This window comes from Rhamphochromis sp. 'chilingali' (genome assembly GCF_963969265.1).
Source record: "Rhamphochromis sp. 'chilingali' genome assembly, chromosome: 16".
In the NCBI taxonomy this organism is placed as follows: domain Eukaryota; kingdom Metazoa; phylum Chordata; class Actinopteri; order Cichliformes; family Cichlidae; genus Rhamphochromis; species Rhamphochromis sp. 'chilingali'.
Window position 1 is genome coordinate 26,074,730 of NC_137943.1, and position 23,735 is coordinate 26,098,464.

Below are 23,735 nucleotides of genomic sequence, written 5' to 3' on the forward strand. Positions count from 1 at the left end.
TCCGGGACCAGGCGGGACCAGGTCTGACACGCTCTGGTGCGCATGTCCTAATTGCACGCACACTATTGGCTATTGAACACCTTCACGCGAGGAGCAAAGATGACCAATAAGTCTCCACGTTTATAATCCTTAGTATTAAGTAAAACATCACTTTTTATAGCATCTTGGACGACATTTGGAAGTTCCCAGACCCAAAATTTAACAGAACAGAGACAGTCAAATAAATCAAGACCATAATCTGGTAATAAATATAGACATCTTTAATTGTATTTCATTAGTTCAAGAATGCCACAAGTTATAAATACCATAAATCTGCTTTAAACATGCCAAAACCTCTCAAAAACAGGTTTAATACAAAGTACAGTCTTCCATCTTAAAAGATACATTTCAAACAAAAGCACTTTTTTAATGTATATTTTAAACACTGAGTAGTAAAGTAAGGCTTGGGCTATTAAAACAGAGACCACAGGGTTAGTGCGAAATGCAAAAAGTCAAAGGAAGAGGGACAAATCAAATGTTTCCTTCCAAAAAACTCAAGAAATCCTCAGCTAACATTTCAAAACACAACCTTTAAAACCCCAAATTTTCTGATAATTTGTATTCAAAGGTTGTTTTGCTGGCTGATGGTCTTATTGCGAGATGTGCTTGGATGACGGAGACGGCATCGCATTTTCAACATCTCCGTTTTGGGATGAACGTTTTCATTTGTTAGAATACATAATGTGCCATTTTATTACCACAATAGCTCGACTTTAACATAAAAATTCAATCTAAAAACAACAACAAAGCAAGAAAATATTAACTAAAGTCATTCCTTTTGAATCGGTTCATTTGAGCAGTTTTCCTCACCCTCAGACTCGAGCTTTTACTGCAACATCTAACGAAACACAAACACAGCGCTACACTTGAAGTCATATAAGGAAACAAAGACGGAAGAATTAAAGTGGACCTATTATGCTTCTCCACATCTCAACCAGTCACATTGTGGTGATGCTTGCTCAGAAATTGAACTGACTCAAAATTTTAAATCAGTGTATGTGCAATGAGTCAAGTTTAGGCTTCAGACTGCTCTGAATATTCACTTTCAGACCGTTTAAAAAAACAAACAAAAAAAACACGGTTTTATTGCTGAGATTTGAATGTGACCGGACCAATGAAGTGCAATATCTTGTTTTTGAGATATTACACAGAAACTTCACCCATCTGCCATTCAAGTGTTGTGAATGTGATGGGCAACCAATCAGAATATTTTTGGATTAAAGCAGGGGTGTCAAACATGAAGCCTGAGGCCCAGAATTGGCCAGGCAAAGACTTCCATCCAGCCCAATGGACGGCTTTGGAACATCTTAAGGTTCCTATAAAGGTTTGTATGATTTGAATGAATAAAATATGTTTATTCTGTAATTTTACATATTTATTTATTTATGCTGACAGATTTCATTCACTTACTGCAAAATGTCTTCATCGTGTAGAAACTCTGTGATGTACTGTTGACACTTGTTTTTCTTAGATTAAATGGGATTAAAGGTGTAGTTAAACATCTTCACACTGATTGAGAGGGGAGTTTTGCTGGTCAGGCACACTTCAAACCAATTTGGGCAGTATGTGGCCCACCATGTAAAATTAGTTTGACATCCCGGGCTCAAAGTGAGGGGTATGGGAGCTTAAACGACTTGTTTCAGACGATGGATTAACCGAGGGTCTTCACTGAAGCCCAGTATAAGTGAATCATGCAAAGCTACTCTAGTAGAATCCAAGAATACAAACATGAAAGCATAATAGGTCCCCTTTAAAGGATTTAATCATACACAGGAAGGCTTAGATTATATGCACTGCCTAGTATTTCTGAAAATGTGAACGTAACAGATAATCCACACACTGGTCCGTAACAAACTGCCAAATAAAAATCAAAAGAAAAAAAATGCAAATGACCATTTTAAGCATTTTTTTAAAGAACTCAAAGCCAATCGAGCCACTAGCACAACAGATAGGAACCGACCAAAGATTCCTGAGTCATTGAAATACTAATCAAACCTTCCTGCATTTTTCCCTCCAAAAGGGAAACACATGTTTTTGTCTCTAACCTGTATCTGAATTCAAAGGAAAAGACAAAGCACAAATATTAGTAACAAAAACACAACAAAGGCTGACCCACATATGCCAGTGTACTATCTGCTCTGATATACCCGCCACAAACACAGGGAGAATTCCCTTGTACAAAGACAAATCCCTCAAAGACTACACTACCCATCTCTCCTTGCAGCCCGATCGGGTGTGGAAGCGTTCTGAGCGGCAGTGCCGAGGCCAGATCCATCTTTATTAGTGCTAAGCTACAAGTCGTGTACTTTCCTTTTCTGCATGTCAGCTTAACTAGCGAAGATGGATTGTAGTGCAAAACATTACAATTTATACACATTTGAAACAAGCAGCCATTTTAATACTATTAAGGCAAAGCAATATAAACTGATATGATATCACCACCACACAACCCCTGCTGCTGGCCACAACCACCTGCACCATGTCCAGTCATTACAGAAACACACTATATTTACACCGTGTGCTTTTGTTTACCTTGAGCCCCTTTGAAATCATACATATTAACGAGCACACAAAAGTACACTAAAACTATGTACCTGCAGCCTCAAGAGTTTAAACTAAGCAGGGAAGCCGTGAGATGTTGTCATCCCTTTTCTGTGAGCTAGTAAATGCAGAGATAACAGACCCAACTCAGACAATGTTAAACTTGGCGTGATGATAAAGGACTACCGGAAGCAAACAAGTTGTAAGGCCCTCAGTAATCGCCCTCCTCAAAAACAAAGCAAAAAAAAAAAAAGCGCAACTGCTACCAGAGGACTCTCTACCTGGAAGGCACCTGCGGGGCACAACTAGCCTAACCGTCTGAGCAATGAGGTAGTCTGGGTCAAGTGTTGACAAAAAGGTGGAAGGAAGTGGGTGATTCAGGCCTAAGTGTTAGTGTGAAGCAGGTCATAGTGTACAGTTACAAAACAGGAGAATAATCAAAGGAAGATAACACTGCTTGTTTAAAGAGTCCATGCATTTCAGCAGTCACTGATTCCAAAGTGCTGCTGTGTGCTGCCCCCCAGTGGCCAGATTGGTACTCTGCATGTGTGAGCTGTGTGTGTGTGTGTGTGTGTGTGTGTGTGTGTGTGTGTGTGTGTGTGTGTGCGCGCGCGCATAGGTAGGGTGGGGGACCACTCCGACTCTCAGCAACAGCGCATGCGAGGAGGGGGCAACTCCGGTGGCACTTCCGGTTCAGGCTGCAGAGACAGGACACTGTTGGAAAGCTCCTTGTTGGGAACTTCCAGAGGCATCTGTTGGATCACAGACAAAGTGACATCAGCAGCCGCCAAACAGAGTGTGACAAGCAACACCATCGACAGATAGATTAAAACAAACAAACAAAAGACTAAAGTAATAAAACAATATGATGGAAAAGAATCAGATTCCTTTAACAATTTTCCTGTGAGTGTATTAGGCAAGTTTTTAAATAGCTCTTCCATCATCTAAGTAAGCGAAACAAGGCAAAAAGCAAACACATGACAAGACAAATGTCAATTCAAATTTAATAGGCCACTAAATGAATGGTGCGTTTACACAAGTCATTCCCACACATGTCCTGCAGCACCGAGCTTTAATGGACACTGAACAGCTGCAAACACAGACAAGTGATCACTCATGTTACAGTTCTCTGAAGTAGAGGTAATATGCAAATGCATATTTGGTGCTTTGTAGCATCTCTGCAGCAGAGTATATGTAGTGTGTTACAAAAAAAACAAAACAAAAAAAACTGGCAGACATGCAGATGTGTGCAGAGCCTGGATCTGATTTTGTAATTTGGACCCGAGTGGACTCCCACATATGTACATAAGTGGAAAATATCACACCCGCATAAAAATGAGAACACATATATCAAGCGCAGTCAGTCTTCAACGTTCCCGTATCCCAATACAAAGTCTACATGATGCCCAGTTGAATCAATAATGAGAACAGCACAGATAATAAACCGGTGGTTTGGAGTGGACGTCACATGTAATGACTCCAGGCAGCATCCTCTCCTGAACCTCAAAGAATACTTCCAGCAGAGAGATTGCATTTGAAGCAAATCATCTCCTGCTGTGTGCTACAATTGAAAAAGGGCACCTTTGCAAACATTAAGACATGAAGGCATGATTTTATGGACACTATCTGGAGTTCATGTGTGAAAACAGTCGGTTTGGTTCAGACCAAACAAATTTCGGACGTGTTCCATGCACTTTGGTTCCAAGCACACTCCAGTGTAGCCTTTTTGGTGTATTAATGCACAACTGACAAATCAGATATAATATTAGTATGAATGGAAGAGCTGAAAAACAATAAAATCAGTGTGATGATGTCCACTGTCAAGATAGTGAGTTAATCACTTCACCATCAAAATATATGTATCATTTTTACACTACTTGACTCAGCTGATAAATTACTTCTATATGATAGAAAAGAAATAAGTATTTATTGCTATCAGTCACTAGAATCTGAGCCCCTCTACATGAGTTTGGTTGCGCTATACGATGACATCACCAAAAATGTATAGTAAATGTTTTATGTGTTGATCTACATGACTTCATGTTTACCCGTCTACTTTCATTCATAAAAACTCAAAGTGAACCAAAATGAACCAAACATTGTGTAAAATGTATTTCAGGCGCACTTAACCTCACCTTGCTAAGAATGTCGTCCACAAGCTTCAGGAAGATTTCATCCACATTAAAATTATCCTTCGCACTAGCTTCGCAGAAGCGCATTCCACTTATTCGAGAGGCAAACTATAAAACAAGTGAAACAAAACGAGCTCGGAGTTAGAGTCGGCATGGAAACCCAAACTCAATCCTCAGGAGCACAAATTAAATTGAAGAAAGCTCCAAACACTCTTCAAGTGCACAGTTGATTCACTGGCATATTATTAACTCAGTTTTTAGTATGAAGTACATACCTGTCAAACTATTTGCATTACAGATTTTTTTGTTTGGGTTTTTTGCTGTCAAATAATCTACTGTTTGGCCTGTTTTATCTAATCTTAGATGTTTAGATTATTCAGATTTGTAAAATACTGGTGGCTGCCAGTACAACCCCTCAGCGTCCTGGTAGTTCCACCAATGGTATCAATTTCAAAATCTTATGTCATCTTTTTCTCAAGTTATTGGACTCACAAATTTGTGTGTCCAGCCTGCCTGCCCGGCTGGACAATGGCAGCAACCCCATTAACCTTTTGCGGCTGACAGGTAAAACCTGAAGGTGCGGTGCAGTAATAAGACGGTGAAGGACTTTGCTGTTGAACCCACCCTCTCTCCTTGTTGCCTGGAGATGATGCGATCAGTCTCACAGTCCAGCTTGTTCCCGACCAGCAGAAGCTCTGCTTCCTCTGAGGCGTACTGATGGAAAACAGACCACAGCAGACACAAGTCAGGAAATCACCGGCCTACCGTCTCACAAAAGTCAAATCAGATTACTGCAGTTAAATCTTCATCATATCATATCACAGACAGGAAAATCTACAGTAAAAAGACACATATTCCCACACATGGATTTTCAAATACTTATAGTATTATTCAGCACAAATCATTTGAACTGAGGGGCAACACCAAGGTCTAGTTTTTGATCAGTCCCAGTTGGAATTGGTCCCCTTTATAGAAAAAGGCAGAACTGTAGGATAAATATCATGGAATAAATAGATAAACTAAATTCATGTTTCATTTTATAAGAGAAAAGGGAGGAGTTGTAATAAAAAGAAACAAAAACATAATACACACTCTCTGACACGCTGGACTTTAGTTTACCTTGTCAATCATTTTCATCCACTTGGGAAGGTCCTCAAAGGTCTCCTGTTTTGTGATATCATACACAAGCACAATTCCCTTGGCTCCTCTGTAGTATGCTGATGTGATGCTGTTGAACCTCTCCTGGCCTGCGGTGTCCCTGAAAGAGATCACACATTATAAAAACTCAATCATGTGAGAACAGATTAACCCATAGTTTTTTGATTGTGTTTTCCATTAATTAAATTTGATTAATAGGTAACTGGTTTTTAAAGACAATACATAAAAGTGTATGAACATGTAATTTCTGTGGTAATTTAGCAGAAATGTTACATCATAAATTAGTGTAAGAATTTGTCATTTATTGAGATAGTAGACATGCTATTGGTTTTAAAACACTGAATCACTGTCTAAAGCTTCACATCGTCATCTATTAAAACTAAACAGAAAAACACACCACTGAAGAGTTTTGTTCCAAAATGTCACTTTTAGACTTTGAAAGAAGACGAGATAAAGTCGATATTAGCAATATAACTGTAGCAATATTAGCTATTACGGGTTATTAAATACGCATGCACTTTATAATGTTGCATTTTCGGAAGGTAACTCTTCAGTTTCATATTTAATTTGAAATATGACCACACTCGGCTGATCATCCGAGTCTGGACTGGCAGCATGACAAGCAGTTTGAGCCACACTCACAGTGCAGTGTTACTGTACCTCCAGCCAGATAGTCTCTCCCTTTCCCCCTGTGAGTCACAGTCAGGCTTATGAGCAGAAGAGCAGACAGAGACAGCAGCACAATGGCAGGGTTAGGTAAGGTTGGGCGCGGCAGTGTTGGAGCTTGATGTGAGCAGTGCAACATGAGAAACATACACACAGTGATACTCCTCGTCTGACAGGTGGAGGACAGGCAGAGGTGTGAAGGGAGGATGTGCTGCGGTGATGGTGGATGGGAGCAAGACAGATATGTATGGAAATAAGAGATAGCGCTCCCACATTTTAACCAAGCATCGTCACACACTTGCATGTAATAAGTCTGTAGCTGAAGCAGCTCTTCAGTTGTTGGACACCAAATGTTTTCAAAATGAAATCAGAGCCTAACTGAGATCACAAGACGGCAACAGGATAACAGTATCAAATAACATCTTGTCACTAATTGACTGAGATATGAGACAATATGAGACTGATTTAAGATTTCACTGCATACATCTGTGATTTCTGCAAAGAGCACATTACATTTAGCTATTTAGTGCGAGTATTAAGCTGCAACAGCACAGTATGTAATGTTTGTAAAGTCACTGTATGGTTAACGCTAATTACTCAATGACACTAAACACAGTCTAATATGTACCATTAACTGACTGATAATGCTATTACTAATTATTTTATTAACAAACAGGGATGTAACAAACCTCCAAATCTATAGTTTTGGTTCATGCTTCAGTTTTCCTTTAGAGCAGATAAACAACAAAAAGCTGGAATAACCACCAACCTCAGAACTCCACCACGAAGCAGGATTTGGTGCTTAAGTGACTTCAGGCTTAACCCTGGGTTTCCAGTTTTACATCGCCATGGTAACTAATACACGTACGCACACGTAACCTGCGCCATAGTAGATCACGTCCAAGACAAAAGGTCAGCATAAGACCTAGCGACCAAGCAATTGTCTGGAAAAGCCCTTGCACCTCAGTGTGCAGATACTAAGAGGATCTACAGTTTTTATTCAGAACACACAGATCCTTACAGACACTTTTAGTCCTCGCTCGTTTGCTTGCTTCCATTTACCTTTCTTATAAGCCTGAAGCCTAATATTAACTTTACATGCAATTTGCATTTTCCCCTAATATGACTTGGTCTTCTGTTTGTTTTTTTTAAATACATTGGAATATAGTATTACTCTCATTCTCTGGGTTGGCCATGTGAAGCCAAATTTGTTTTTTCCTTGTGAATACAGTCAGTTTGACTGGAAAACCCAGAGCTGACTTGTCAAGTTGATAACAACCCTGGTGGATTGCCTGTGTTAGGGTACGATACAATTTTGCAGGCATTTGCATTACGTGAGGAAAATAAAGTCTTCTGCTACAGTAAGCCCAACTATTAGAAAAACCTAATGAAGTGTAGTCTGCATTACATTTCTTATATTTATTAGTACCAGGATCTGTGGATATAACTATTTCAATCTGGGCATGCCACCAAGGACCTTCATCAGAAAATATTTTGAACACATTAGGTCATGCTGTCCTTACTAACCACAAAGAGCTGCTGGTGGACTGGCCAAGGTGAGACTTCACTGACGTCACTCTCAACCACTGATAATAAAGTACACTCATTGCAACCCACTGATGGGGTCTGGATAGAATCACTACTATGCTAAGAATAGCATTTTCTCTGTTTTGGTTTTACCATTTTAACCACACAACTATTATAATATTTTAATTAGGAGGAGGTCGGGGTACTAAGGTTCTAAGCATTTTTTCACCCCCCATGTGTTTATAGGCCACTAGTGCATGTCATTAACTATTGTGCATGGTCTTTCTTTGCTTTCCTTTTTTTTTGCCTTCTTTTACCCTTTACCCCTAGATTGGTGATAGTAGATGACTCTGAGCTCCTGTTAAAAGGGAGGTTTTTCCCTCCCACCATCAACAAGTGCTTGGTTAATAGGGGATCATTTAAAAGATAGTCTCACTACCTTACTATATAACATTGAAACAACTGTGGTTCTTAGTTGGTGCTACATAAATAAAACTGAAATAACTTGAGAAAAGAAGATTGTCGGTACTGGAAAATACTTTATTTGTTTCTGTTGATGGATTTCCAACCTGTCCAACCGGTGTACCCCGCCTCTCACCCTATGATAGCTGGTATAGGCTCTAACCCTCTAAACAGGATAAGTTAAAACAGGGATGCATGGCTGGTTGTTTTGTGGGGGAGTGCAGGAACAGATCATGCAGGAGCTTTGACAAATGACACCCACTCAGTGTAACTTCACAAGACAATTTCCTGCTTTATTCTCACATGGTCTCTCAGTTCTCCTAGGTCAGATCTGACAGATTCAGACACGAATCCACCGAGTCTTGACTACATAATTTCACAGCTCATAGGTACAACCTTTAGGAAAGTAGAACCATTTATGTTTTTAGACAGCCGAGGTAGGTCAAATGCATTCACACAAATCTAGTAGTAACAGCTTAGTTGTTAGGCGAAAAGAGCACACCAGCACCTGCAGATACTCAAGATATCAGTAAAGAAATAGTGACGAGATATTCCTAGTAACAACAGCAGTACCTGATATAAACAAGCAATCTGAAACCTCAGACAACATGGTGAGCAATGATGATGTGGTTTGCATGATGATGTTTACTAGTGAGATTCCCACAGGAGACACTGGGAATCTGTACAAAAACATGTTGACATGGAGAAACATGCAAGAAACACAGCTGGAATACACCCAGTAAGCCAAACAGCAGCTTTTGTTAGTGAAGCCTGCATGCTGATAGGACGGACAGAGAGACAGAGGACATGCAACAGGCAGGAAAGTAAAGGAACTCCTCACTTACCATATCTGTAGTCTAATCTTCTTCCCTCTCAGCTCAACCGTCTTGATTTTGAAGTCAACTCCTATGAGGGAACCAAAACATGTGAACAAAGGCACAAGTTCAAGACTTTGCCCATAAGTTCTAGTGTTAGTAGATTTAATAGATGTGGAGCACTCACTGAGCCATCCACAAAACAATACAAGCCACATTGCATCACCCAGCTCGTCTGAGGCAACTTTTTCAGACAGGCTGGGAGACTGTAAAACTATTCCCTCTGTGGTACCTAATCAAAGAAGCATGTTATTAGTGACACATCTCACACAACTTATGAGCTGTGTCAGGGAGTGACAGGGCACAAAATGGAGCTCTGCTTTAGCAGCTGCTTCTTTTAGACTATTTTGGGACTGGACACTATGGCTGGCTGCCGGACTGGTCATAGGACTGTTTACCCAGCTGTATGTATAAACAGATCTCATGTGTATTTTTAATCTGCAAACATGACTGGCAATTTGTCACATGGCAATCTCGTGTTTAGTAAGTAAACATACCAGGGGTCAAATAATCAAATAATTAAAGAATGTGTTTTTATGTAGAAATATGCAACATCTTAGTTCTCTGTGTAGAGATATATCAGTAAAATCAAGGTGGTATTGGATAAGACTACTTCCTGGTTAACATAACCAAAACAGGGTTACTAGAAGTAAACAGTAATTCAGACCCATAATACCTATAATATAATATTCTGCAAATATTATCAGAACAGTAATAAAGTACAATTATTCATTTGTATTTAATTAATAAAAACGCTGTCCTTTAGCAGAAGTCTAAAATCTCTACATGCAAACGTTAAAAAAGCTTAAGGAAGCCTAGTTCATGTGATTGAAGTCAAAGGAAATGCTATTGTTACTTCAGTCACCATAGTCAACTGGCTAAGATACTGTTATCAACATACCTAGCGAGCTACAGCTAGCATTGGAAATAAAGTTTAGTCGCTATGCAAGTGAACTTGGAGGATTTATGGTCACTGGGCGCACCCCACAGTAGTTTACGCATTTCTCCTCGAGTATTTAGCCAGAGCCCTTCTACATGTTGTAGCTGATTAAATGAAAAGTAGTCGAAAAAACTAAATCTTTTAATGCCTTCTGTCCTCACCTACGGTTGACTTGCAAGCTTCGCAGAAAGTGTCGTCGGTAAATCTTTCCATGAGACTTGTTTTACCAACACCACGAGAGCCAATAATGATAATCTGAAGTTTGAAATCAGCGGGTCTGGGAGGCATCTTCCTGCGGCGTGACTGAGCCCCCAGAGCGGGGGACGAGTTCGCGGAGCCCCCGCCGCCACCGCCGGCGGCCCTCCGTGGAATATCATACCTCGGATCCATCAGTAATCCCACATTTGTGACTATAAGACGAACAGACAAATAACCCTAACCGGTTACAGAAACAACACAAGCCGATATCTCCAACTTTCTTTTGTCTCTGATGAAGTTTGCGAAAGTTTGTCAGTCGCCGACAGTTGTTGTTGTTCAGCCATTAGAGACCGGGGCCATCGTGATGTCATTTCCGCTTCCGGTGGCTATGATTTCTATTTTTATAAATTTTATAAAATTATAACCAGAGACCGCTTAATCACTTGTAATCAGACTGTATTACTTTTACATGTTATTTTGATTTATTAAACGTTTTCATTAAAAAGGCACCAAATATTAGGCCTGCATGTAGAGAGACATCCTCTTATAATTGATAATGTCAATTATAAGAGGATGTCAGTTATATCAATTATAAGATTTCAGTGCATAATCTGGTCCTTATTAGGTCTTACAATTGGGTAAATACAGCCTCAGAAGAATTACAAAACATGACATATTATACCATGTAATTATTTATTTAACAAAAATTAAGTCAAAATGTAGAGGTTACATGGTAAAAATAAGTACACCCTCCCTTCTCCCAAAAGAATTAAGAGGGTAAGTAGAGGTCAGATCCTGATAATTGAATGCCCTTGATTATTTAATCACCAGCAACTTTGAGGATTTCTATAAAAGCAGACGTTTTGGCAGTTTGCTAGTCTGGAGCATTCGGGTGTGTGTTAACACAATGCCAAGAAGGAAATACATCAACACTGATCTTACAGAAACAATTGTTGCTTCCCATCAGTCTTGAAAAGGTTCTAAGTCCATATGAATTTCACTGAATTCCATCATTCTACACCGAGAAAGATTATTAACAAGTGGAAAACATTGATATCAGCTGTCAGTTTGTATCCAGAGTGGATGTCTAAGCAAATTAAGCAAATTAAGCACAGGCTCAGGGACTCTCAGGGAAAAAAAACAAGAACTACAAATTCCACAGACCTCAGTAAGCATGTTAAATGTTAAAAGTTCATGACAGTACAATTAGAAACAGAGTGAACCAGTATGGCTTGTTTGGAAAGTTTGCCAGGAAAAAGCATCTTTTCTCTAAAAGGAAGACAGCACGGCATTGGTTTGGAAAACTGCCTCAGAATAAACCACCAGACGTCTTGTGGCATGTCTGGCAGAACCAAACACAGCATATCAGCACAAACACCTCACACCAAATGTTAGCACGGCTGCAGATTGGGCTTGTTTCATAACCACAGGATCTGGACTCCTTGCAGTCATTGAGTTGATCATGAACTCTGTATACCAAAGTTTTCTGAAGTCAATTGTGAAGCCATCTGTCTGACTGAAATTGGTCATACAACTGGAGAGTGAGCCCAACATATAACACAATGGCTGACAAAAGAAAATAATAAAGGTGTTGCAATGTCACAGTCAAAGTCTGGAATTCAATCTGATCACAGTTTTCCAATGAGACCTTAAGAGAGCTGTGAATAAAATGATGCCCCGCAAACCTTTATTATTGCTTCAAACTATCCCTATAAAAGGTGCTACTGAATCATGGGGTGCATTCAGTTTTTCACACACAGTTTCTACATTTACTTAAATAATGGCACAATGTAATACATCATGTTTTGTTGTTCAATTCAATCAGAATCAGAATCAGAATCAGAATGGGTTTTATTGCCAAATGTTGAGCAGGTTTACAACATTAGGAAATTGCTGCGGTGCTTCAGTGCAAACATGCTGTCATAAATTGCGCTTAAATAGACATGAAAAAATAAAAGTAAGAATAAGAATTAAAAGTGCTACGTAGAAAGATATATGCATGAGATATACATGAGATATATACATGAGAATAAGAATTAAAAGTGCTACGTAGAAAGATATATACATGAGTGCAGGTGGTGATCAGTGCCAAAACATGGAATCAAGCTGTATTCATTTAAATTTAAGACCTACAAATGACTAATTGCTTTTTTGCAATATCCTGAGATGTAAAACCTTAGAAAAGGGGGCGGATATACTTTCTTTTCACCATGAAAAAAAACGTTTTCTTTTTGTATCACAACTGAGATTCTTGATCCCTTTTAAAGCCCCTTTAGGTAAATTTGTGATATGTACAAGTTTTATTTGACCTGAGGTTGCAGTCCAACAAACAGGACTGTGAATATCCAATGTAAGTGTGGAGAATCAATGCAAGATGTTCTGTTTTCTCAGAGTGATATAAAACTCTCAGGAATTCTGTTCAAGTATGTTTCATTTAATGTTTGGCAAGGAAAAAAATGTAAAGACCACAAGGGAAAGTGCAGTTTGACAAAGAGAACAAAGGAGCACTGTCCTATAAAGTTTGACGTAGTTCTCATAAGCATGGCAGACTGACTATCTGGTGCTTTGCCAATGGTATTAACATGTATGGGTTCCATACATTCACTCCGCACACATCTGGAAAATGTTAAAGAGGCCCACTATGTCAAGTTGCTATAGCCTCCTGCGCCTTCACTTGTCCTCAGCTACGAAAAAATAACAAAAAAAAAAGTACAGAACCAGTATGTGATTGGAAATTTCTGAATGAAAACAAGAGACTTAAATAAATACACTGCGAACTGAAGATAATCAATGGGCCAATGCCCTGACTTAACAGTGCCTATTCGCTCCCTGATGGAAAGTTAAAGAATTATCTGTGGATGGTTCTTTTGTTGTGCCTGCAACCTTACCAAACACTGGTAGTGTCATGGTGTTCTGTTAGACCTGTTAGTCATGGAGGGTTAAGTTAAGGCCCTTTTAATCCTGCATTAATTTAGCACTCTATTTTTCTTTATATTTACAAAACATATTATCAGCAAACATTGGACTGAAGCTTTGTGAAACTCCTGGAATTTGAAACCACACTGTAGGCTCCCACGTCACCAGACTTTCTTGTAATTGCTTCCAAATTCATAATCCAGACTTTGAGCAAAGGCTATTGTTGTTTTAATACTTATAAATGACTTGGTTTTAAAGCGAGGGCGTGGAAATTACATTTAAAAATCCACTGTGGTGGTGAACAGAGGGGATATTGCCCCCCAAAAATGTGCTATTGTGGATCTGATTGTATAGTTTTTCATTAAAAAAAAAACAAAAAGCAAATTTTCTAGCTGCATTACAGTACTAGAGCCAGATTTTCGCATTCCCTGTTGTTGCTGTTTTTTGGTCCAATGCGGCATCCGTAACCTGCGACAGTTAGTGACGTTGCGGCCGAGGAGGAGTTCCTGGTAATCCAAACATCGACGAAGCGACATCCATAGTCGTTTATCAATAACATATTCCTCATAACCGAGTTGATCGATCAACATAATGGCTGCTCAGAAGATAAACGAAGCGCACGAGCACATAGCCAAAGCGGAGAAATGGTGAGCCAGGACAAAAACGATTATTTCCTGCTCTGTAGTTTTACTACTCACGTTAGCTAGCTGTAAGGCCACTGTGTATTTTCTGTTGAAAGGTTATGCGACATAAAGTGACTTTATGGTTATTTATCCATCGAATTATAATTGTATTATTTGTTCCTCGTGGTGTGTTTACAGCTTAAAAACGAGTCTGACAAAGTGGAAGCCTGACTTTGACAGTGCTGCATCAGAATACGCCAAAGCAGGTAAAACACGAAACGACACTATTGCTTAAAACTGGAGTGTTTTTTCTTATCATTATATTACAAATATATAATTTCACAGTGAGCTAACCTCTGTGCTTTGTTTCTAGCTGTGTGCTTCAAGAATGCCAAGCAGTATGAACAAGCAAAGGATGCTTATCTGAAGGAAGCTGAGTACCACACAGAAAACAAAACGTATCCTTTCCTGATCAAAGGAAAGGCACAAGTCTGCATATATTCTGTGCAATCGCTAGCCACTTTGTTAGCGGCTCAGACAACAGAAACACAAAGCGTGCAGGCAGTGTAGGGTGTAACCGTTTTTAACCCTGCACCCTGGGTCCTGTTTTAGCTGGGTTCAGGGTGCCTGCTTATCGCAGATTTAACAGCGTACCATAGTTATTCTCACTAGGGGTGTAACAACTCTAAAACCAAGACCAGCAAAACTCTGGCAAAAATATACACAATATATTATAATTCTGTCATTCCATACTGTGAGACCCACGTGGAGATATTGCGTAGAAATATTGAAATGTCATCAGTTTATAATGAAATAATTAAGTGACAAGATTTGTGGCAAACTGATTATTTTCCCATATGTATTTTGTTATTCAACCTCTCAAGGAAAACTAAGATTTGAGCTAAAACCCTGCCATCAAACCCTGGTAAAACAAATCTGGCTTCGAAGAATTGTTACACCCCTGATTCTGATGGGTTTTCATTTCATGAGCACTTTATACGTTGGCATGGATTCATTTTGCCTTGTGTCAAAAATCGAAGGAGGTCTTAATCCAACAGAGCACCTCTGGGACAAAGTTTGAACAGTAGAATTGCATTTGTAAGGTGCTGCCCAGAAATTTGTAACAACTGTAATCCTGCTGTGTCTTCAAGGACCCAAACCTCTGAGGAAGATTTCTAGCAACTTGTTGATTTTTGCCATATATTTGTTAGCATGACACAGTTTCACTCTTGTTTGGCTATTTCCTTAGCTTGTCCTTCAGGCTTTTTCATGCTGCAAAGTAAGTATAATGCTTAATAACCTGTAATATTGAAGCAGCTGCAAACTTGGAAACACCTGTTTGATTCAAACTCTTATTTCCTCAGGGCTATTGAACAGGCTGGTATGATGATGAAGGTGAGTGTAACCACTCTAAAACCACACAGTGAAGTCATAATAAAACAGATGGAGATAATGATTCAGTAGCACAATTGTAACTCTGCTGTGTTTGCACTGCATCAGGAACAAAAGAAAATGCCAGAGGCCATCCAGTACATAGAGAAAGCCTGCATGATGTACATGGAGAACGGGACACCGGACACTGCTGCCATGGCTCTGGACCGGGCTGGAAAGTAAAAATAATACCTTAATTTACTCTGCTGATCAGTGCTGACCAGTTAAGCATATTTTTTTCATTGGAATGGCGATATGAATGTATTTGATAAACACCTTTCAGAAGTCTGCCTGATAACTGATTAATGAGAAAGTTCATCTTAATTTATATGCACCATACATTCACTGCCAAAGTACAAGTGTTTTAGCTATTGGATGAATAGGTTTGTTGGGTTCTTTAGTAATTAAAAAGATGCAATGAGAATATAATTAAGAACAGGATAATTGTAGCATTATATTTATGCCCACAGCTAACTAAAAGCTAAATTTTGACTGTGATAAAGTGCTGCAGAAATTTAAGGAAACTCTTAATTCTAATTCTGTAGTGCAGCCGTCCCCAGACTTAAGACAGAGCCTTACCATTTTAAAATATGAACATTTTCTATGGATCTCCCAAACCTTTAAACACACTATCACATCACACAAGGCTAACACAAGAATTTAAAGGGTTTTTTTGTGTGTGTGTTTTAAATTATTAATTTGAGCTTCTGCATTAGCAGCTTTATTTCTGGCACCATCTTCATGTTAGTTTTTTCTACTATTGATTTTTCAGGATCAAAATAGATCAGAAAATTAATCATCTAATTTTGAAATTTCACAACATTGATTTATTCATTCTATATCTTTTTAAAAATGATTTCTAAATATCTAATGGCAGTTTTAAAGTAAATAATATAAAACCGATTTCTTGTAAATCACTTCATGGCCCACCTGCAGCTCCTTTGCAGCCCACCTGGGAGCTACGACCCACATTTTGGGAATCACTGGTATAGCTAATATGCAGAATTTTAATTTTTTTTTTTATTCGATCCATTTTGTCACCTCACAATGGAGCAATGTTAGATAGGCTGAAGATCATTTTAACTATTAACATTATAAGCTGCCAGCTGCTGGTTATGGCACAAGTCTGATCGCTTTATTGTGATGAGAATTAATGCTTGCATTGTTACTGCCATTATGCATATTTACGTGCTGTTTATTATACTTACGTTAACTTTTTATTCTCAGAAACTGACTTTCAATTCTAACAAAAAATACTCCGACTGAAAAAGAGTGTTTCCTAAAACACATTTTTCCTCCTCAGACTGATAGAGCCTATAAACCTGGAGAAAGCTGTGGACTTGTATCAGAAGGCAGCAGGTGTATTTGAGGTATGGATATCAACAAAGATTTAATAATTTAGCTTTTTTGGGGGGGGTTCAGTCAGCTGTTTTATCCTTTTTTTTGTGTTTTGTAGAATGAGGATCGCCTACGTCAGGCAGTAGAACTGCTGGGAAAAGCCTCCAGACTTCTGGTCAGGTTAAAAAGGTAAAGGGAAATAATGGTGGATGGGATGTTAACACTCATCTTTGGTTTTACACATATATATTACCAAGGATCAGATATGGTAACCTTGAAGGCTGGGCTTGGTAAATGAATTTCCTTTGATTTCTCTTCTTGCCTGTTTGATATATTTCATGTCAGTGATGTGTTTGTAAACCTGCTCCTCATCAGCCTTTTTCTGGCCTTTCTAACCAGGCTGGACGAAGCGGCAGTCGCCCTGCAGAAAGAAAAGAATATGTACAAAGAGATCGAGAACTTCCCGATGTGCTTCAAGGTGGCTCAGCTGTTTGTTTTTATATCATGTACATCTTTTTTGCACAGTTTATCAGCAGTGCAACAATCAGGTTTCCATTGTAGGCAATGTTGTGGTGTTTCTCTTAATCTGGTTTATCTTCTCTGCCTTTAAGTCAATCACGTTTTTAAGACAACTTTCTTTTCATTGTCTGCTCCTCATAAAGCAGTGGTTTGAAGAGCAGGCGGGTGGGACAGCCATGCTCATAGCCAGCACTGTGCACCTGAAACGATCATATAAGAGATTTCCTTTTTTAATTTTTTCATATCATTTAAATCATGTTTTTTTTTTTCTTCCTTAGAAAACAACTGCTCAAGTACTGGTTCATCTTCACAGAGGCGACTACGTAGCAGCTGATAAATGTGTCAGAGAAAGTTACAGGTAAGCCAATTCACCTACACTTCATTGCCATCTGTATTATGAAGTTAGAAGAGACTAAAGTCTCCTCGAGCCAGCCTGACAGGAAAATATTCCGCATCCTCATCAAAACATCAAAGACCAGAGAAAGAACCGGCTCGCTTCTTACTTTGTTTGACCCTTGATGTCACATTCATGGTGTAACGCTGCTGCCACTTACTTTAAAAATGGTTACATGATGTACTGCTTGATCTCCTCCAGCCTGCCTGGCTATAGTGGAAGCGAAGATTGTGTTGCCATGGAGACGTTACTTCAGGGCTATGATGAGCAGGATGAGGACCAGGTCTATCGCGTGTGTAACTCACCTCTGCTGAAGTACATGGACAATGATGTGAGTACTAAGGTTTCATTGTTGTGGTTTGTGATTATGGTAGACTTCTGGCCCCGTTGTGATAATGCAGCGACGTCTGACGTGTTAGCTAAGTTTCCAGAACATTAGGCTTATCATTCGTCCGTCCGTCCGCCTGTCTGTCTATATATTTTATTTAATTTTTTTTTTTTTTTTTTTTTTTTTTTTTTGCTGAATGCCAAAATAACGTCAAGATAATCCAAACAATAAAAATGAATTTTAGCCATTGTATTCATGATTGCAGGTTTTTCTCTGTTACCTTAGATATATAATTAATAGCCTTTACAGAGTAAGGTGGAAAATAATGAATGTCCTCAGCTATCACTGTTCCACACAGTGTTTTAACCATCTGTAAAGCAATCCGAGGCTTAATACCTGTCTTAAGGCTGAAAATTTCCCCCACACCACACATGAGTTGGTGCCCTGGTTCCAGATGAGTTGGAGAAAGTTTCTTTGAGAACATCAAGATGGTGTCCAGTTTTTCTTATTTCAATTTAACATGTTTTTTTGAAAAGATGACACAAAATGTCAAATTTTGACCTATGTGCTACTGTGACGGGTGCTTCAAATAATTCCTTCTACCAGATCCAGGGCTATTACTACTGTGTCTCATCTACTCTGTAGATACAGGGTTACCCCCAAATCTTTCTGAAAACCTATGCCATGACTGGAAGTGCACCTCCCTTGAAATGTACTGTAACTACACACTGGATCAACGCAGACTGCAGCAGCTGTGATTGAACCACTCAGTTTGAATGATTCAAGCTACTTCAGCTGCCATTGTTTGAATCAGCAAGAAGAGAGAAACCCCGCCACCAGGTGGTGTTTTGGTGGTGAAATTGCAGAATAGGGGAGCCAAGCAGCACACAAGTATAAATGCTCTCACCTCCTTGGAGGAGTTGATTATATTAATGCTTCATTTAACACACTTAATACTTTATCAGCTTTAATTAACAACTTCAAACCAACTTCTAGCTCACTGCTGTTACCTTTAGTCCAATACTTTTGGTTGCTCCTTCATACTCCAACAGCTACTCAGTGTTTCAAGATATATTTCCACTCATTCTGTAAGGCAGACATTTTAGCTGTCTTTGTAGTATGTTAGGCTTTAGTTTAGTTGTTTAAAGTATTCGGTTATTCACCTTTTTTGATTGTTAGCTATCTGTTTGAAATGTAGTCTGTTTCTACATTCTAACCATCCATCTCTTACTTTTAATGAACCTTTCTACTCAAATCTGAACAGGTCTGAAATATTTCTAATTAAACTTCTGTATTTTAGAAGATTAAAGATGCAGCAGGAACAGCTGTCATGGTCCAGGTGGGATTGACATTATTATCTGTCTTAGGTGATGTTAAAATCACCTAAGATGAAAGATGAAAATAAATCCTGTGTGGACTTAGATGTTATATACTGACAACTTCATTAGGACTGTGTTGATTTGTTGTGGATGGATTAGATTAACAGCTGTCATTAGATTTTGATTTAAACGATGCCATATTTCAACACTGCCAAAGGAGGAAATGTGTTTATGGGTTTTGTTATTCGTTTTAAAATAGTTGATTAAAGCATAAATATTGAGGGGCTTTAAATCTGACGGCTAATGACACTCCCCCTCCCCCTCACAGTATGCCAAACTGGCTATTTCCCTGAGGGTACCTGGAGGAGGAGGAGGAAAGAAGAAGAAGACTGCTGCTGCTCCACAGGGTGGTGCTAGTGGGGCACCAGCTCCAGAGGAAGAGGAGGATGACTATGAAGGCGGGCTGTGTTAGCCTTCAGCCTCCAGAGCACCGACTCTACCATCTGCTGCCACCAGTACACCCTCTCTGTATGAGTTAAACAACCTCTGAGCTCTGATATCCTGATGGGTGGCTTTCTGATCTTAAATGTGCAAAAAAAAAAAAGAATAAGAAAAAAACAAATTTTAAAACCCCAAACAGTTCAGTAGGTGTTGGCGTCAACCTGAGTTTGAACAGCCTTTTATTTTGTGTAATCTCTCGAGGTGGATCCTCAGCCTGTTGTATGTACATGTTCTATTATTTCTCGTCTCTTGTGAAGCTGTAAATTTTGCTGTTATTGTTTGCGGGTAGAGTGTAAAATTACTATAGGTATATTCAAATCACACAAAGACTTGATCAGTGTATAGGTGTTTATTTGTACAGAGTTAATTTATTCAGTATTCATGACTATAGCCTGAAAATGTTACTGGAGCAATATGCAATCAGATTGTTATAATGCATGTTTGCAATAACGGAACGATTAAATAAAATAAAATCTATGATAAATCTGTCGATATTAAAGCTTAAGAATGGGTCACGCTGTCATCTTCAGCATCAGCTCTCTCTACTTTTTTGTGAGTATTTTAAAAATAAGACATAATGCAGCTTGTAGCCAGCTGTAGACTGTTTTCCTGTCTACCTCCAGCTCTGTGTTACCTTATAATAAAATAGTCATGGCTGTGTCTTTATTTCTTAATTTCCTCTAAAATTAAAGATAGTATACTAATAAAAAGGGGACCATTCAGTGAAGATTTCAGGGCTGTAAATGTGAAAAGCCCACAATAAGTACAATATCACCTAAATGCCAATAATATAAAACAATATCACTACTAAAGGGATTGTTTACATTTTTAAATCTGTGTTGTTGCTGACTTATTGTATATTCCTCAAAGTCATATCTTCAAACTTTGCACATGCATCAATAAACATTTCCGTTGTGTGGCATTTTATGGTCTCTGTACATTTTCTTAAATGAGTTAGCAAACAGATTTTCCATATCAGCGAGTCTAACAGCGGCTGCAGATGTCTGCACCAAAATGGCTCACAGACATGTAATGACTGTGTAGCTTCCTAAGACCTATTTATCTTTGATGAGGCTAATGCTTTCTCTCTGTTAAGCGATATTTAATGTATACCCATTCATGCTCTTTTTGTGATGCCTCTCATACTGAATGACTCCAGTGCATCTGTGCATTAGGTGGATCAAAGCTGGACTTGAGTGGAAAACAAATTAGCAGACAAAAATAAGAAGTTGTTTCATGTGTGGGTTATTAGAACAGAGTCTTGTGCATCGGACTTGAAAAATATTCTTAATTAAATTGAACTTTCATCACGATATGACTTAGTTTTGAGCTGATATACAGATTCCCAATTTAATAATTAAATACCGCTGACAAATCTTTTTTTCTAGGGCTTAGTCCTTTTTAGTTTCTAGGTCTTTATATTTTCAATCGCATTCACCCTCCTTCCCCCAAATTATGGATTCTACAGGTGTTAAAACATGATGAAGCAAAACTTCAAATTTAAAAAGATAAGAGACTCAAGGAATCTTCCCACAAATGCAAACCTAATATTTCCACACTCAAACCACTTACGCATGACACATTTTCTATTAGCTAGATTTTGTTTTTCTCCTCATCAAACTTCTGTTTTTCTCTGCACAGCACCACATGCATAGAATGTGCATACAAGCATAAACAATCAATATGCAACTGAAATATGAACTTTCAGCTTTAATTCAAGAGGTTCAACAAAAGAATCGCGTTAACTTTTCAGGAACTGTTCCCCATGGTTTCAGTATAAAATATTTTTTGCATTCTTGATATCAGATTTCATCTGTGTTTAGTTCTTGTTTTCATTCCACAATATGCCAACTGCTTTCAATGAGTGACAAGTCTGAGGGGTTTAGCATCCAGACTCTTACTATGGAGCTCTACTGTTGTCCTAATGTAGAACGTGCAGAATGTAGTTTGGCATTGTCTTGTTTAGTGAGAAACGTTTTCCTGAAAGGCAGTATATGTTACTCCATAACCTGTTTATATCATTAACAGATGTTCTAATTACTCATAGTGTACACTAATGTACCCCAAATCATGAATGCCGTTTCCCTAGCAACTGTCTGCTGATAACAAGCTGGATGGCTCCTCTCCCCCTGTGCCTGCTGTATGCCGTGTGTGGTCAGACGACATCATTGCAACATTCATGACCCTGAGAAGTAAGCAGTGTTTCTCAATCTTGTTTATATATAGGTTTCTTCACAGAGCTGTAGCTAGCATTCTTGGATTCAGCAACAAGTTGTGTTTACTGAGAGTGGATGTCGGAAGAACTTAAATGCACTCCAGATTGAGGTCATGGACAGATGGCTGGACATTCTCCTTCAGGATGTTTTAGTAGACAGCAGAATTCATGGTTCCATTTACCACAGCAAGTCTTCCAGGTCCTGAGACATCAAAACAGCCCCACACCATCACGCTACCTCCACCGTATTTTACTGTTGGCATGATGTTTCTTTTTTGAATGCTGTGTTAGTTTTACGCCAGACGTAACGGGACTCAAATCTTCAAAAGAGTTCAGCTTCGGAAGATCCCTTCAGTCTTGCGGATCATCGAGATGTTTTCTGGGAAAACTGAGACGAGGTTTATGTTCCTTTTGCTCAGCAGTGGGGGGTTTTGTCTTGGAGCTCTGCCATGCAGGTCATTTTCATCCAGTGTCTTTCTTATGGTGGAGTCATAAACTCTGACCTTAACTGAGGCTAGTGAGGCCTGCAGTTCTTTGGATGTTGTTCTGGGGTCTTTTGTGAACTCTTGGATGAGTCTTCGCTATACTATTGGGTTAACTTTGGTCGGCCGGCCACTCCCGCGAAGCATCACCACTGTTCAGATTTTTTGCCATTTGTGGATAATGGCGCTCACTGAGGTTCACTAGAGTCCCACAGCTTTAGAAATGGCTTTATAACATTTTACGACTGAAAGATCTTAATTATGTTGTTTCTCATTCTCAGTTCCTGAGTTTTCTTTGGAATGCAGCATGATTTCTGGCTTTTGAGTCTGCTCCATTTGATTTTTTGATTGAGCACAGGTGTGGCAGTAATCAGGCCTGGGTGTGGTTAGAGCAGAAATGAACTCTGGTGTATCTCTAACTGGGGGTGCAGTAGGCAAGACTTGTGTTGTCTTTCTCTAATATTTACATTTGTTTGATGATCTGAAAAATTTAACTGCGATAAACACATACACACACAAAAAGGAAATCAGGAGAAGGACTAACTCTTCTCTGTATCTCCATATCTTCTCACTGTAACTCTGCAGGACAGTGTGCATAGATACAGAACACATGTACAGTGCCCTTTTGCAGTTTTGCCTTTGCCCACCATTACAGTTAATTGTAAATCAATCAATATGATTAAAGTGGAGACTTCCAGCTCTAATTCAAGGGATTATACAACAATTTTGCACGAGCTGTTTAAGAATTGCAGTCATTTTTACACACTTTTTCCCATTAAAATAATGGGACAAACTAACATAAATTTAAAGAGTATTTTTTAATGTTTGAAAACAAACTCTTTACAGCCGATATCTGCCAGAAGTCTCCACCCTGGAGTTGCTTTGCTACACCTTAACTGCGGCCTCCAGTTGCAAAATTACACTACAAAAAATTGTCTTTGTTTCAAACATCGTGAGTGCACTGTATACTTACCTCTAACACACGTTTCATAAAATATCCTATTATTTAGTCATCTGTCCCATTATTATCTCTTTTCTTTTATCTTCCACTAACCATTTTTACCATGAACTACAGGACTGTAACTTTGGAGAATTGTCATGACACACAATAAAAAAATAAATTATCACAAA

General features: G+C 38.9%; 2 protein-coding genes across 5 annotated transcripts; one reads left to right on the forward strand and one right to left on the reverse strand.

Moving 5' to 3' along the window:
- Nucleotides 1–245: 245 nt before the first annotated feature.
- rab12 (RAB12, member RAS oncogene family) lies at nucleotides 246–10,893 on the reverse strand. Of its 4 annotated transcripts, none has more exons than XM_080861462.1 (8): nucleotides 10,502–10,893; nucleotides 9,371–9,431; nucleotides 6,687–6,747; nucleotides 6,531–6,577; nucleotides 5,832–5,970; nucleotides 5,337–5,426; nucleotides 4,716–4,820; nucleotides 246–3,332 (listed from the first exon to the last, which is right to left on the reverse strand). In XM_080861462.1, exons 1-8 carry the CDS (start codon nucleotides 10,728–10,730, stop codon nucleotides 3,225–3,227), a joined length of 840 nt encoding a protein of 279 aa, XP_080717588.1. In that variant the 5' UTR covers nucleotides 10,731–10,893; the 3' UTR covers nucleotides 246–3,224. The 4 variants fall into 4 exon arrangements, with proteins under 4 accessions (XP_080717588.1, XP_080717587.1, XP_080717590.1 ...); XM_080861461.1 differs by having other exon boundaries at nucleotides 6,513–6,577; XM_080861464.1 differs by lacking the exon at nucleotides 10,502–10,893 and adding an exon at nucleotides 9,528–9,890 and having other exon boundaries at nucleotides 6,513–6,577.
- A 3,048-nt stretch (nucleotides 10,894–13,941) lies between these two features.
- On the forward strand, nucleotides 13,942–20,823 carry napgb (N-ethylmaleimide-sensitive factor attachment protein, gamma b). The gene is made up of 12 exons (XM_080861789.1): nucleotides 13,942–14,101; nucleotides 14,276–14,343; nucleotides 14,451–14,535; nucleotides 15,339–15,356; nucleotides 15,442–15,472; nucleotides 15,578–15,687; nucleotides 16,812–16,878; nucleotides 16,965–17,035; nucleotides 17,246–17,324; nucleotides 17,644–17,723; nucleotides 17,961–18,090; nucleotides 19,735–20,823. The coding sequence occupies exons 1-12, from the start codon at nucleotides 14,046–14,048 to the stop codon at nucleotides 19,876–19,878; spliced, it is 939 nt and encodes a 312-aa protein (XP_080717915.1). The 5' UTR covers nucleotides 13,942–14,045; the 3' UTR covers nucleotides 19,879–20,823.
- Nucleotides 20,824–23,735: the final 2,912 nt, after the last annotated feature.

Coding starts and splice junctions, on each gene's coding strand:
- napgb (XM_080861789.1), top strand. CDS start 14,046: ATGGCTGCTCAGAAGATAAACGAAGCGCACGAGCACATAGCCAAAGCG. Junction 14,102..14,275: donor ATAGCCAAAGCGGAGAAATG/GTGAGCCAGGAC, acceptor GTGTGTTTACAG/CTTAAAAACGAGTCTGACAA. Junction 18,091..19,734: donor TGAAGTACATGGACAATGAT/GTGAGTACTAAG, acceptor TCCCCCTCACAG/TATGCCAAACTGGCTATTTC.
- rab12 (XM_080861461.1), bottom strand. CDS start 10,730: ATGGATCCGAGGTATGATATTCCACGGAGGGCCGCCGGCGGTGGCGGC. Junction 9,432..10,501: donor AGCTTGCAAGTCAACCGTAG/GTGAGGACAGAA, acceptor GTTCCCTCATAG/GAGTTGACTTCAAAATCAAG. Junction 6,578..6,686: donor GACGAGGAGTATCACTGTGT/GTATGTTTCTCA, acceptor TCTGCTCATAAG/CCTGACTGTGACTCACAGGG.